Source organism: Phallusia mammillata, chromosome 5 (genome assembly GCF_965637545.1).
Source record: "Phallusia mammillata chromosome 5, kaPhaMamm4.hap1.1, whole genome shotgun sequence".
NCBI lineage: Eukaryota > Metazoa > Chordata > Ascidiacea > Phlebobranchia > Ascidiidae > Phallusia > Phallusia mammillata.
Window position 1 is genome coordinate 4,347,454 of NC_137256.1, and position 14,426 is coordinate 4,361,879.

The window sequence follows — 14,426 nt, forward strand, 5'->3', positions numbered from 1 at the left end:
CATCGTGGGGACAAACTCCGTAAAAAAGGTTACAAGGTTGTTTGACTTGGACAAATATTGGGCAACATTTTAAATCTTGCACGAAGTGAACTTACCGACTGTTAAATTTGCGATAAAAAGAGCAAGAGATCTTTTTTTATTCACGCAACTTGGATTGAAATAAGCTATTGCTGCCAGGCATAATGTATAACCAAGTATTGCTTATCCAGTAGTTTTATTGTAAACAATCGACGTTTCGACGTCCTATACAAGACGCCATTGGATTGAAAAAGTTCATTCAAGAATCAAGGCGTTTTGAAGCACAGAAACTAGCATGCATTGAATCACTTCAAATCGCCAGCATACGTCATAATATCAGAATACATAGACAGGCAGGAAGAGGAAATTTTCCGCAGTGGTACGTAGTTACTTGCGGGAAACCGAAAGCAGTGTATAATGTCAACTTCGGGTTTTTATTTAAAGAATTGTTGTAGTTGTGGCAATTGACACTTAATGTAAGTTATAGGCTAAATTTTCTACCAATGCCAAGTACTAAATTGTAACTGTTAAATTTAATGGTTTCGTGTTTTTTTTGCATAGTGCATAATTTATTTATTTTTTGATAAGATAACTATTATAATCGTAGGTATTCGGGTAATGCAACCTATAATGTGGCCTAAAAAAAGTTTGTTATCCCATGGTGGTGTTGTATGGTTAATAATTATAACTTTCGAACAGACTAATCCAAAATTTGTCCCAAACTGCTAACTAAAAATAATTCTGGTATTGGACAGTTTATCTTTATGTGTGGCGTGACCTTACAGCGGAGGTCATGTACCAGTCAAACACTTGCAGTCATTGTCTATTGCACCTTTTAAACGTCCGGTTATTGAATCACAATAGGCTACAGGCCAGTACAGGGCACAAAGTTTCTTTTCAGAGTCAACAACGTAGTGTTTACCTACATGCGCCGTTACTGCAAACCAGCCCATGGTATTGCGAAGAACCGTTCCTCTAACAAAGTTGCGGTGGGCGTTTGTTCGGTTTATTCGACGCGTGCTGTTAAAAGTTCCACCACCAAGCCATGAGTATAGCGAAGGTTAGTCATGTCTGCGTAGTACCAACCGCCTGTCTTCAGAGCGCTTTGCGTCAATTTGTGCGACTTCCGTGTTTGTGCCTATACGTTGGGAAGCTGTAGTGTGCTGTACGTGTGTATCATAGTAATGTGGAACAATATTGCGTTATAATGCATTTTTTCAGAACCCTGACCAATTACAGCGATATGTATTACCGTGATGAGAACAAGAAGTAACCTGTGTAGGGCCGTGTTCGCCTTTATGCATACGAAGAAAAACAGAGAGCTCAGCAAACAGTTAAAAAAGAAACTGATTTCGTTTCATTTTAGGTATCAGTTCCAGTACTAACACTAGAAATCTATGTTTGCCCCGGTGCTCTTATAATTGGCGCCTTGAAAATCAGAAGCCGATAGTTCAAATGATTAAGGCTAAATACTCGATGCTTGTGTGTTGTTTAAGGAATCGCATTGTTTTTTGTGTAAATTAACAGTCAACTGTTAGACAATGGAAAACGCACTTAGCGAGGCTTTGCACCAAATTAAAGGTAAGTGACAAGAGAGTTTACAAGCAATATTTGCACACATGTGCCTGCTGTTCACGCAACCTGATTTATGTCCATACAATGTAAACAAAGATCAGGCTATCAGTTACGCATTGTGTAAGCTTAAGTAACTTTCTGTCTGCTGTTTATCTTGTATATTAATGCTTTGGTTTGTTTAGCTGCAATCGAATTTCTGGAGAAGATAAAGTTAGACAAGAAGTTTCGAAAGGACAAAGACGACCTGCTAGAAAACCTACGGCGAACCCTTCTAACGTAGGAATTAATTTAATTACGTTGTAAAACAAGACAAACATTTGCTCTGTTGTTAAACTTACATCTTCTTTTCAGTTCACAAAGTTACACAGCACAAAATCAGGTACGTGTAGTAAAATAGCAAGTTTGTGTTGTTTGTGAAAATGTTTATAAAAACACTAATGAACTGTTTTTAACATAGGCATCAAATGGCAGCGCAAAAGGTAAGTAATTGTTTTCTTAATAGTAATGTGTGCCATAGTAAGCTACATTTCCTGCAACTTAGTTTTGGTTCAAAATTTCATAATTTTTCCCTATGTTACATAATGTTATTGGTTACGTAATGACTTGACTTTGTTAACAGGAGGCAACAACGACCTTTATAATGACGTTGAAGTAGCGCAAGATGGAGAATTTTACAATGACGTCAGAGCTGGTATGTTTAGTACATCCCACTGCCTTCCAACATTTTCGTGTTTAGTGTTTCTTGATTGTACTTTAGTATTCGTAGCCCTAAAACCAATGCAAAAACCCGTATGTTGAGCATAGACCAGTATTTTAGAAACGCTAAAATTAAAAAAATGCTAGTGAAACAAAAACTATGTTTAGGACGTTTAAAGCATTTTTGTACGCTCGTCTATTGCAATGGGCCGCAGTGTTTCTGTAGTGTTTACAGCAATAAAGAGGTGGTCGAGAATAAATAAGCAATTATAAACTGCTGAAAAAATCTAGACAGTTTAAACACAATACAGCAAAAGAAAATTTCGGACATATATGTATATCTGTAATCGTACAACTTAGGCAATTTGGTGAACTAGTTTGGTAATATTTTTTTCTAAAATCCCATGTTTATAAACTGGTGCCGGTTTCATAAGCTTGAACCGTATTTTTTTAAATAAACAACACGACGAAAAATGTTTGACAACCACCGTTTTGTTATAATTCATCACATTAAACTTTGTCGTTTCTTGAACAGAAGCAGCACTTGAAGCCACATACAACGAAAACGAAGCAGAAGACACATCAGATTTTTACACGGACACAGCTACAGTAAATGCTGGTGAGTCGCACTTTTCAACTTTCACTTCCTTGTTTGCGCCAAAACAACAGTTGACATTACCGCTAAGGCCAAGACGATTCATCATGCACCGTACTTGTAACTTCCTTTAAAACAGTTGTCTAAAGGGTAACATAAAATATCCATTCCCTTCAAAGAACACCATATTTTTAGATGACAAGCACTCAGTCAACTCCACAAACTCCGCACCAGTTTTTCGTAAGTATAATTTAGTTTGCATATGGGTACAACTGGTTTACCTTATTATGGGAGTTTTATTTTATAGCTCCAATTCCTTGCGACCAATTGTCGGACGCTTCGATTGCGGAGTTTTTGCAGGTGAAACGGGAACGAACGTTGTTGACTGGAGGTTGGAGCAAGAAATGGTGCGTTCTTCATCACAATGTCCTCTATATTTACGAAAGTTCAAAAGGTTTGTATATACTTTTTGTGAAAAGAACTGCTCAAATACTTTGGTTTAGTCTTTTTTATGTTTTTTTTTCGTGTCAAAATGTTTAATTATTGAAGCTATAGTTGATATCACTAGGCTTAGTTTTAAATATAATTTGTAACGCAAAAAAATTACAGAGGCAAAAATACCTGTTTTGTACTGTCTATCTCCTAAAATTAAACGTTACTAGGAGAAATGATCGAAATCAAAATGTCGCGATTTCCAAAAGTTTAATCCTTTGCATAATTTTACTGCTATGTGGAAATGGACAAACAATGAAACATGATATACCGTGCTTGCTTTTCAGATAAGAAACAGAAGGACGCCATCGATCTTCGCGGTTACGTTTTTGAAACTCGTGAAGACATTACGCGAGAGGCAAAACGCAAGGATCGGTGCTTTGAGCTGAAAAACGACCAACAGAAAAAGACATACGATGTAAGTATTTTTTGGTAAGGTATATTACCCAATGAATCAACTTTTTCTGTTTTGTTACAGTTCTGCGCCTCAGACAAAGAAACTATGATACGATGGAAAACTCAACTGCTTAAAACCAATGTCGTTGGTAAGTATACTGAAAACTGTTGTGACAGAATTAAAGTAATTGCTAACAGCATTTTTGGGCAAAGGAAACAACTCAACCCCAGACACAGTCAGTATGAAAAGCGACAACGCTGAAGGTGATGGATCATCAAAACCAAAATCTTCCTTGTTTGCGGGTAAATCACTAAACCAAATAGTTTTTTTCACACAGTGTTTCCATCGCAAATCGTTGTTTGTGAATTTACTTCCAATTGGCTAACATATTAAGCTGAGTTGAGTTTATTTCATTTGGTTAAAGAACACATAGCAACGTTGTCGTGAACAAACACCAAGCCCAAAATAGCTGCGCAACGTTAAAGCACTATGGAGCGCAAAAGTGGATGGCACAATTGGTGGATCATGATTAAACGCACTGCAGATACTCTCACCAGAGAGTGGGTTTGGCGCACTATGAGTATAATACGATTGGGGAGAACGTTGGTGTAACCATATAACGAGATTAGTCCTGAGTTAAAGACAATCCAAAATCACATTTTTGTGAAATCGTTTGTTTGAAAGAGAATGTTTCAACATAGTAAACCGGGTTTTTGTTTCGTCAATGTTGACAGTGCTAAAACGCTTGTCTCATGGTGTAGCGGGGGTCGGCAACCTCTCAAACGACGCGTGCCAATTGACTTGTTATTTCCATTCGGTAATGACTGCGCGTGCCAACATTTTTTTTAGTAATAGTGGTTAGTGTCAGCTGATCAATAATAAACAGAAAGCAGTCAGATTTGTGCGTGTGGGCTCGATTTTAAAACTATTCAATGATAAACAGCAGAAAACAAGCAGTGTACCAGTGCAATGAAACACACCCGAGTGCCAACCTCGACCCCTGTTATAGCGCTTTGCTTTCCTTGCAGGATTAAAAAACAAATTGACTGGAAACAGCGGAAGTCCACCTCACCACGGGGCAGCAAACAATCCAAGTGATTTGTACAACGACACGCAAGGCGAGGATACAGATACATACAACGACACGACCTGTACTTTGTACAACGATACTGATGGTGACACCTACACTGATACTGCTGCATTGGACGGAGGAGCTGTATATGATGACACGGATGGGTTGACTTATGAATTAGGTGGGAGGCTTAAAACCGTTTCCGTGTGGTGCTTTGTTGATGCATCAACGGCACAAACATCATATTTCCATGACTTCCTCGTTAGTATCGTGCAAAAACTGAATAGTTTTTAAAAGGCTCCTTTGTAAACCAATTTGGTTCGTTTAAATTTAGACTATCCAAACTTCCATTGCTGAGACTTTTCCTGAATCAGTTGTTCTCAACTGGTGGTCTGAGGACCATTAGTGGTCCATGCTGACTTTCAGATGGTCCACAGGACGTCCATTGTATATTTTGTGATGAACTGGAGATAATTGCTTATTATCTATGAATGTATAATCTGTCGAAAACGTCATGTCGCTTCTTGAAGTTTTTGAAGAAAATAAACTTTTGAAGAAATAAACTCCAAGCAAAATTGCTTGTCGTGTATGATTACCCTTCCCACTTAAACACATACGATGGTCCACGACATTCTTTTAACTGGGCCGGGGGTCCATAGCCTGAAACGAGTTAAGAACCACTGCCCAAAATAGAAAACAAAACAACGTTATTTTGAATTGTGTGTTTGTCAGCGACCATGTTGGTAATCCCTTCTTTGACATAGATGACAAACCGGCCCCTCAACTACCTCCAACACCTTCAACAATCAACATAAACCCAAAAACGTCGCCAGGGCTCCCACCACCTCCCTCACCTGGACCAAAGCTCTCAAATTTCGGAGCACCTCCGGAAAGGGGAAACCGTTTGTCTACAAAAGGTTCACCTATGTTGCCACCAAGATCCCCACAACAGCCCACACGTCCACAGTTTTCCGAAACCCCGGTAACATTTTATTGATGTTGTTTAAAAAAATGTTTGGGTAAATTTAACGCTTGCTGAAAACTAGCCACGTTGAGAATTGTTTAAACTCTGTTGTCGTTCTTGTTTCAAACCTAAACTGTGTGTTTTCGTTAAAATTTGCAATTTCTTACATTACACTTGCAACTTGTGTGAGTAAAATTTTGCTAAAGTTGGAAAACCCTTTGCTGTAATAATATATTCGCTGACTAATTGGATATTGTTTGTATACAACATACCGTTTAGCTTTCAACATCAAGCAAACAACATCATATGGATCCTTGTTGTTTTAAATCTAAATGAATACTAGTCAGTATGCAAGAATGTTTCGCAACAGGATATAAAAGTTAAATGGCTTCCAAAAATTTTATACACTGTGAAATCCACAGAAGCGTGTAAATATATTTATTTATTTATTTATTTTGTTATAGGTCCGACCAAATCAAACAGATTCAGTGTCCATCGGTACGAGTGTTGACCCAAAAGGTAAGCAAATATTGAAAACAGGAAATCGTTGAATTACTGATTTACAGTTTTCCTTCGACGTTGTAAAGCCGACTTCAATCGATATATTTATTTTGATAGAGGTTTATTTGTCCAACGAAATTACAAACTGAAAGTGAAATCGCGACTCTTTACTTTCTTTATCATAGACCTAACATATTTTTGTAAAATCATCCAGCCCCTTGTCACCAGCTGCACCGATGAGACCTTATTGGTCGAAACATTGCACTGTCTGCAGCTAAACCTATTTTGATTTCTAACAAAAGGACACATTTCCCTTTAGGTTTGTCAAAAGCTAATCTCAACAAAATATTAAACAGTTAGTTAAAATCGTCCAGAGTAGACGGCGTTAACTTTTTTGTAAAGTTAAATAACAGTTATCTGTTACCGCAAAATTGTCGTGAGTTTAACCTGAGGTTACTTTTTAACTTTTCAAAACCAAAAAATGCGAAAGGAAGGTCAGAGCATTGTTTCTCTTCTCTGGCAGAAAAATTACCCTTTAATAAAAGGACGTATTGTATCCTTGCATTACCTCGCCGTGAACAAAATGTCCTGTAAAATTGGTGACAGCTTTTTTTCATGCAGATGATTATGAGAATATGTACCAAGGCATGTGGGATTGCACAGCTGATGACGACAACGAACTGGAATTCAAACGAGGAGAGATTGTTCACGTCATATCCAAGGTATGTCGTCATGACAACACAAGGCGTGAAAGAAATTACATCCTCTATCTTTTTAGGAGTATGAAAGTCACGGATGGTGGGTTGCAAAAATGAATGATATCGTGGGCTTGGTGCCGAGAGACTATCTGATGGAAGCATACGAAATGTAGAACTTGCACTACTGTAGTCTAAAACAAATGATCTATTTATTTTACTGTTCTTTTAATATAAAGTTTTTAAACGTAAACTGTACTACAGCACGTTCTGTTATGGCAACACTGTGTTATGACTGGAGTCACAAACTAGCTGCCTGCAGTTTCCTTATGTAGAGTTTATTTTACAAACAAAACAGCATGGACGTCCTCATTATAAAACCATTGATGTCCAAACAGTCAAAACTCTTTATCTTGCTTTAATCTTTGGCTGTTCACATTGAACTATAAAGCCTAATACTGTTTCATACTGTGTTTTATAACATTGCTTGTTGTTTATACATCAATCGATGTGAATATTTGATTTAACCACTCTTCCATTGCATTTTTGATATCGTTTTGTGAGGCTTTAGGTGATTAAATATAAAGTCAAACAAGTTTTTATTTTGTTGAGTTTTATGTGATTGAGGCAACAAGCGCAACAATCAGGTAAGCAACCATATTGGCTTAAATTTTGTGCTTTGCGGCAGTCCGTGCATCCGTCAGTTGCATTTGTCCAACAATTAGTCTTGTAACCTTACAACGTTAGAGCAAAGTCCAAGCATCAAAGAAACGATGTAATTGCTGCGTATCGGAGCATTAGTAAAAAGTAGGTTGAAAAAAGCAAATGTAAACAAATAATCAGGTAATCAGGACGTCGAAAGCGCGTTCGACGAAATTTCAACACTAATTATCGGTGCGATCCTTCAAAAACGATCTGGCTGCAGGGCAGTTTAAATTTATCACTCAAGAAACGTTTTGAAATGAAAGATAGTTAAATGGTTACGGAAAGTAACACAATATCTGTGTGAGCTGTATACGTTGAAATAGGTTGTTATTGGTAATATGACACTCTTAATCAGTTATCAAATTTCACTAATGTACAAAACGTACCACAATCAAGTTTCTGGTTTCGATTTTTGTTTTGTTTCGTTGCAAAAGTTTGCCTAACAGACGTTTAGGCCGTCAGAATATTTAAGGTTTAATCTGCGTGTATAGTCCCAATCTAAAAGTTAAAATGTATTGTCACAGTCAAATTTAGCTTACCACCTTCAGCTCCATGCAGACATCGTGTATCCACATGCACAGTTTTAGCAGAAAACTATCATTGTCAGTTAGTGTTTAACGTCACGAACGGATGCGCTTCAGTGCATCACAAATGCCATTAGGTAACTTGGTCAGGGCTGCATATCACAGTTGCAGTGCAGTTCAAGAGTTGGGAAAAAGCAAGTTTAGTTATCGCGAAATATCCTTTTTAAACTTGTTCTGGAATGCAATATAAACTGAAAGTGCGGCATCGCTTGCTTATACGTAATTTGCAGAAATAGTTGATTAAATCCGAACTCTAATCTGAATTATTTTTATCATGTAGCAAAACGTTAGGTACAAATTGCAGATCAATACAGACAACAAATTATGAATGTAATATTTGAGATCATTTCTGTTGTGGTGAGCTTGTGGATTCTAAACAGTAACACGGTTCTCGCGTCATGCAGTATGACGTCACCTTGCAGGATAGTTGGTAAGTCTGCAAATATTGTTAACTGGTGTGTTTGTGAGAAAGAAAATACTTACAGTGATAATGAATTTTAGTGATAGTATTAAGTGAAACTGCCATGTCGAACCTAAACAATGCCACTTTCGTCTGTTACAAAAATAGCGCTGACTGGTCATTTTCCTGTAGGCTGCGCTTTGTAACATGCATAGGCACTATTGTTTCGAAAGTTGCATCATACAAATGCAACAACATTTGTTTTACGTCATTATATTATGTCGACATATAGGGGGACTCCCGTTTGTGCAACCGCGACAAGTTCACAGTACAAACGGATTTCTGCGGTTGAACTTGTCTGTTGATGTCACCGAGCTGAAACTGGATTGGCTGACAGTTCGAAGACGTAGCTACAACCGTGAAATTCCTGGACCAACCTGGAGAATCAAACCAGGAGACACTGTTAACTTAACATTGGTACTTCGGCGTTTTATCAGTTATTATTTGTACCTGAGTTTTGCTAAGTGATTAAATTGGGGGTAAAAATAGTTATCTGTTGGAAAAAAAAATTGTGATCTCCAATAAGGGATATACAGCTGTTCTTTGCTTTTTCTACGTTCATACCCTTTAAACTTTTATCAAAATTTTTAATGTATGCGTTTAAAAAAAATGTAGCGTTGTAGTGGAAAAGTGGAATTAATAGCGTTTTTGCCTATTTGGTAGCGGAATTTTGAAAAAAATGTTAAAAACATTAGTATTGTAACTTTTTTATGTTTACTAATGTATGTACATAGTCTTAGTTTTTCCATCGTATCTTGTTTTCCTTGCTTTAGTGCTTTGACCCTCAGAGGGTTTATGTACCCCAGGTTAAGAAATCCTTCTTTGTATAGGTATTGACAAACTTCCGGTATTTTAGTTCAAGTGCAGTGCTAATGCAAAAAATTAGCGTTAATGAGAACTTTATCTTAAACTTAAATGCAAATTGTAACTTTTAGACAAACAAACTGACCAGCCCGGAATACATTTCTCAACACAATAAGTATCAGCTTCCAAACCACACTAATATACACACTCACGGGTTACATATTAGCGGAATGGTAAGTGGTCATCCAAAGGCTCTAACTTATCGTTTATGCCGGTTATTGTGTTATAGAACCATCATGACAATGTCTTCGTCAACATTACTCCTGATAATGGGCAGTATCACTACACGTACCCGATCCTTCCATATCATTCGCCTGGTACGTACTGGTATCATCCACATTTACACGGATCCGTAGACCTACAGGTATAAGGGAAACAAATTCACCAACATCATGTTCAGTGGTTATTAAAAGGACTTTTCGACAGACGTATAGTGGGATGTCTGGAATGATTATTGTAGAGGATTCGACGGATTTCAGAACGCCTCAGCACATACAGGATGTGTCATGTCCCATTAATTGTAAACACGATATCCAGTTGGTGTTCCAGCCACTTTTGATGTATTCCAAGGTGGCTGGAACAAAAGACGACGGATTCGCTCATCTCCAAGTAGAAATACACGATCACTTATTCTCGTAAGTGTATCATTGTAGTGGGATACATTTTTAGCCTTTAAAATACTGATTTCATATATACTAGTTGTTCCCTAATTTTTCGAAAACACTTTTGCAGAAATTTTATTTCTTTGGTAAAAAATGCAGCTGATTAATACTTAAAGGTTTCATGGGTACTCGAATTTACAAATTTAAGTTTAATAATATCGACGTCGCATTAGAACGAGCCTGATAATCACTGATCTATATAGTCTTACCTTTTTGGCAGGCTCAATGGAACAAGCATCACAGGATCAAACAACGAAAGTTTGTTTGATTGGGTGACAGACGAAACTAACGGGGTTAACAACTTCACCACTAATGGTCTACTAAATCCCGTGTTGAATTTACCCACTGGAGAAACTAAAAGATTTAGGTAATGCTGCAATAATTACCACTAACATGAAAACTAATTTTAAAACTCTTTCAAGAATGGTAAACGCTGGAACAGCCTCAGTTTTAGAATTGTATATTTCTGATGAGCATTACAATTCGGCATGTGATTTCTATGAGATCGCCATTGATGGAATTTATCTTGACAAAGCAACGCCGCCCCGATTTGGAAAAAGTTTTCTTGTGCCTGCTTCAAGGGTAGACTGGTTGGTCGTCTGCAACAAACCAGGGACTTATTACGTACGTTGTCGTTTACAAGTAGAGCTTTTTAGCAACTGACTAACCCAACATGTTTGCAGCTAAAATCTTACTCGCCCGAACTCGAAGACATTTCTACCGGTGAAATACAACGAATTAATGGGACTCTGCTCACGATTGTGGTTACTGGTCCAACTACGACCACTTCCATACAAAGAGATCTTCCGAGGAGGCCTGATTATGTGTCAGATTTTCAGGACTTGACACAGTCAGAAGTGCATGGACGCTTTGTTATCGAGGCGGGAAGTGGCCTTACATTGAACCGGGAATTATTCCAGAGCAAGGAATTTTGGAGGTAAATTTCAAGCTGCATATTTTATACGATTTCACTATGTTCCATGTACTTTGCAAGTCTCATGATTTAATCCTAAATTGGAAATATATCGGCTATAGCGCTATACAGAGTCATGTAGAGCCATCAGTCTTACCAGATCTGTGTTTAAGGTACAATGTGGAAGTGGACACTGTGCAGGAATGGTATCTGACAAACACTGATACAATACAAAGCCACCCCATTCACATACATGTGAACAGCTTTCAGGTATTGCCATATTGAAAAAGGGGAGATTTCAATCATAAAGACAACATAGTTCACCTATAGGTTATTAGCTACAATCCATACACTGGTCCGTTCGAGAGCAAGAGTCAGAAGTACTGGAGTCAAAACAAGGAACCCTGCTTCTTTCAACACAAGGAATACAACGGTGAATAACAATCATACTTCACCAAACTTTTTTATCTATTTACGTTTACGTTCATTATCGAAATGATCTTTTAAGTAACATTATAGTATATTCGTCATGTAACTTAATATAAACGAATCGATAAGACTATTTTTATCATTTGTGCAATGCAAGTCAAGCCAAACGGTTCGTTTGAATTTTCAGCGGACAGAGATAGAAAAATGATCCATTACGTCACATTTATCCGTGTCTTTTGTACCTATATTTATGTTACAACTGTTACAATTATTCGCAGAATCTATGAAAGTTCCCATGCCGAAAAATCCACTCAAGTATCTCGGCCACGATAAGCGTTGGAAGAACGGAAAAGGTGGTCCTGAGACCATTGGCCTTTCACAGCCTGGAGTGTTTCGTGACGTCATCCTGGTCCCGCCATTATCAAACATAACGGTAGAGCTATTAACACCAAACCTCACGACAGACCCACATTTAGCTAATTTTCGATAGGTGGCGCAAAGAGCTGAATTATTTATTTAGCATCTGAAGAGGGGTAGGGCTAGGATGTAAGTTTTCAAAATTTTACATTACAATTGACGTTTTATTGCAAGTTTTATCGAATTCTAAGTGCGTATGCATTATCCCGACCCCATTAGCACTAACCGTGAGCATTTTAGGGATATATCGTTTGAATGGCTAAAATGCTGTTTCCGCCAACTATCGAAAATTAGCGAAATGTGTGCCGTGAGCAGGGAGTCGAACCGGAACTGAACCCGAACCCGCGAACCGGTTTGAGCGGTTAATTTCATTGAACCCGAACCGAACCCGAACCGCTAATTACGATTTTCTAAAAACCCGAACCGGAGTTGAACCCTATTTTTTGTTTGGCGTTGGACCCGAACCGGAACTGAACCAGTAAAAAATGCAGTCTGTTTTATATTTTGTGATTTTTTTTCAAAACAACGCACTTAAGAATACGCGAGATAACACTTATAGGGCGTGTCAAAAATAACAGTGCACGGACAAAAATCTTGTGGGGTTTGATAAGGCCAGGAAGATGATAGGTAGAATTAAATTGAAACGAATGAAAATTTGAACCGGTTTAAAATCCGCAAACCGGTTCTGACCGGATAATTTGCCCAAACCGGAACAAACCCGAACCCGAAAATATACATTTTTAAAAACCTGAACCGAACCCGAACCCTTAATAACAAAACGAAGTGAACCCGAACGAACCTGAACCCGTACGACAAGCGGTTCGCTCCCTGGCCGTGAGGTATGGTGTTAGTGGATTTTCCAAACAGTAAACACGTTATTACGAACTGGAGTAATTCACTGTTTCGTGACGGCATCTGTAATTATTTTTTAGATCCGGTTTAAGACAGACAAGTTTATTGGTAACGCTGTGATACATTGCCATATTTTGCCACATGAAGACTTGGGAATGATGATGACTGTCAACATTTTACCGAAAGGTGTGACTATAATATTGTGCTAATTTTCCGAAAAGTTGACAGCTTTGCTCTTTTTAACTCGCTTTGTGATACTGAGGTCACTTTACTTTGGAACACGATACATGGACATAAAAAATAATCCAGTTCCATGGACATAAAAAATAATCCAGTTCCGTTTTCTATATGTGATGTCACCCGCACTTCCATCTAATTGTTTCCTTAGTGCTTATTATATAAACCCCGTTACAATATCATGTGAAAACAGCGGTTGCCGAAAGGTTTTCACTAAGATATATTGCACACAGACAAGCTCAAGTCTAAAGAGCTCTTCTGGCAAATGTGATTTTATTCCGACGTTTCGACGTCCTATACAGGTCGTCTTCATCAGGGTAAATAACACTGATAGACAAGCTCTTTGGCAGTTCCTTTTTTAATTAGCACTACTTGTTTTCTCGATAAGGTTCGGACCTCAACAAACAAGTGTCGGTTAAATCGGGAAATGCGTATCCAGGAACCTGCAATGAATGTGATGCTTTTCCTTTCAATGCTGAAAGTCCTTGCAATGGCGAGCCTAATTTGTTTCTTCGAACAGTCAGGTTTGAATAAATTTTAAAACATTTTTTCTATCTGTTTTAAACATATTTGTTATACATGATATTTCAGGTGGATTTTGTCTTTACTGTTCACACCTTTTCGCGAACTTTTCATCACAAGATAAAACGCAGGAACTTACAATATTGAGTCTTATTCTTAAACGTCGTCTCGCAGGTTCTTTATAACTTATATCATTTATTTTTGCTTTCTTTCTTATTAATTTGTTTATATTTAACATAGTAAGACTATCCATTTCATGTCGTAGTCAAGGGTACGAAAGCTATGGATGGTGGAATGCAACAAAGAATAACGCTATGGTCTGGTTCCAATTAACCGTATATTATGGTGTCATTTGAAATACAGGTACTGTAGCTGATTTAAACCAAGTTTTTTAATCATGCTATTGTTCTTTTTGCAACCTGGCATGCGATTTCTAAACTAAGAGTTTGTTGCATGGAATAATTTGAAGCGAATTCTACATCCTTCCAATTGTCCATTTTTACTTCGAAATGCCTTTTTTGATAAATGGGCACAATTTGGTGACTTGGTTAGCCGACGGGTTAAAAGGCTTGTAAGCTTACAAAAAGCATTTAAACTTTGACCAATCATGAGAAATAAACCTTTATTGTAAAACTTATTCGCTGTTTTATCGTTTCTTTGTTGATTTTCTTACCTTTTATGTCGAAACAGTTTGCACTGTCTGCATTTTTTTACCTTTTGTTTCATTCATTCGTTTGAATAAAAAATTGGTCGATTTGTTCTTGCCAATAAGTCTG

At 37.6% G+C, this 14,426-nt stretch overlaps 2 protein-coding genes across 6 annotated transcripts; both read left to right on the forward strand.

Annotated features, from left to right (window-relative positions):
* Positions 1–1,326: 1,326 nt before the first annotated feature.
* Positions 1,327–7,622, forward strand: LOC145228090 (src kinase-associated phosphoprotein 2-like). Its single transcript, XM_080093075.1, has 16 exons — positions 1,327–1,599; positions 1,776–1,869; positions 1,945–1,972; positions 2,051–2,072; positions 2,213–2,284; positions 2,825–2,908; positions 3,080–3,124; positions 3,192–3,338; positions 3,664–3,794; positions 3,855–3,921; positions 3,986–4,075; positions 4,802–5,026; positions 5,610–5,827; positions 6,274–6,328; positions 6,932–7,032; positions 7,089–7,622. The coding sequence occupies exons 1-16, from the start codon at positions 1,560–1,562 to the stop codon at positions 7,179–7,181; spliced, it is 1,512 nt and encodes a 503-aa protein (XP_079949201.1). The 5' UTR covers positions 1,327–1,559; the 3' UTR covers positions 7,182–7,622.
* A 916-nt stretch (positions 7,623–8,538) lies between these two features.
* LOC145228087 (multicopper oxidase mco-like) lies at positions 8,539–14,422 on the forward strand. Of its 5 annotated transcripts, none has more exons than XM_080093071.1 (15): positions 8,540–8,724; positions 8,987–9,171; positions 9,690–9,791; positions 9,848–9,982; positions 10,045–10,253; positions 10,501–10,647; positions 10,703–10,904; positions 10,964–11,217; positions 11,367–11,463; positions 11,524–11,626; positions 11,901–12,055; positions 12,972–13,077; positions 13,517–13,652; positions 13,720–13,824; positions 13,916–13,981. In XM_080093071.1, exons 1-14 carry the CDS (start codon positions 8,619–8,621, stop codon positions 13,772–13,774), a joined length of 1,992 nt encoding a protein of 663 aa, XP_079949197.1. In that variant the 5' UTR covers positions 8,540–8,618; the 3' UTR covers positions 13,775–13,824; positions 13,916–13,981. The 5 variants fall into 5 exon arrangements, with proteins under 5 accessions (XP_079949194.1, XP_079949195.1, XP_079949198.1 ...); XM_080093070.1 differs by having other exon boundaries at positions 13,891–13,956; XM_080093068.1 differs by lacking the exon at positions 12,972–13,077 and having other exon boundaries at positions 8,539–8,724; positions 13,891–14,422.
* Positions 14,423–14,426: the final 4 nt, after the last annotated feature.

Bases quoted from the DNA above. Each gene is read 5' to 3' on its own strand.
- LOC145228090 (XM_080093075.1), top strand. From the start codon at position 1,560: ATGGAAAACGCACTTAGCGAGGCTTTGCACCAAATTAAAG. The intron at 1,600-1,775 runs GTAAGTGACAAG...TGGTTTGTTTAG, and splicing joins GGCTTTGCACCAAATTAAAG to CTGCAATCGAATTTCTGGAG. The intron at 1,870-1,944 runs GTAGGAATTAAT...TCTTCTTTTCAG, and splicing joins CTACGGCGAACCCTTCTAAC to TTCACAAAGTTACACAGCAC.
- LOC145228087 (XM_080093068.1), top strand. From the start codon at position 8,619: ATGAATGTAATATTTGAGATCATTTCTGTTGTGGTGAGCTTGTGGATT. The intron at 10,254-10,500 runs GTAAGTGTATCA...CCTTTTTGGCAG, and splicing joins ATACACGATCACTTATTCTC to GCTCAATGGAACAAGCATCA. The intron at 12,056-13,516 runs GTAGAGCTATTA...TTTCTCGATAAG, and splicing joins CGCCATTATCAAACATAACG to GTTCGGACCTCAACAAACAA.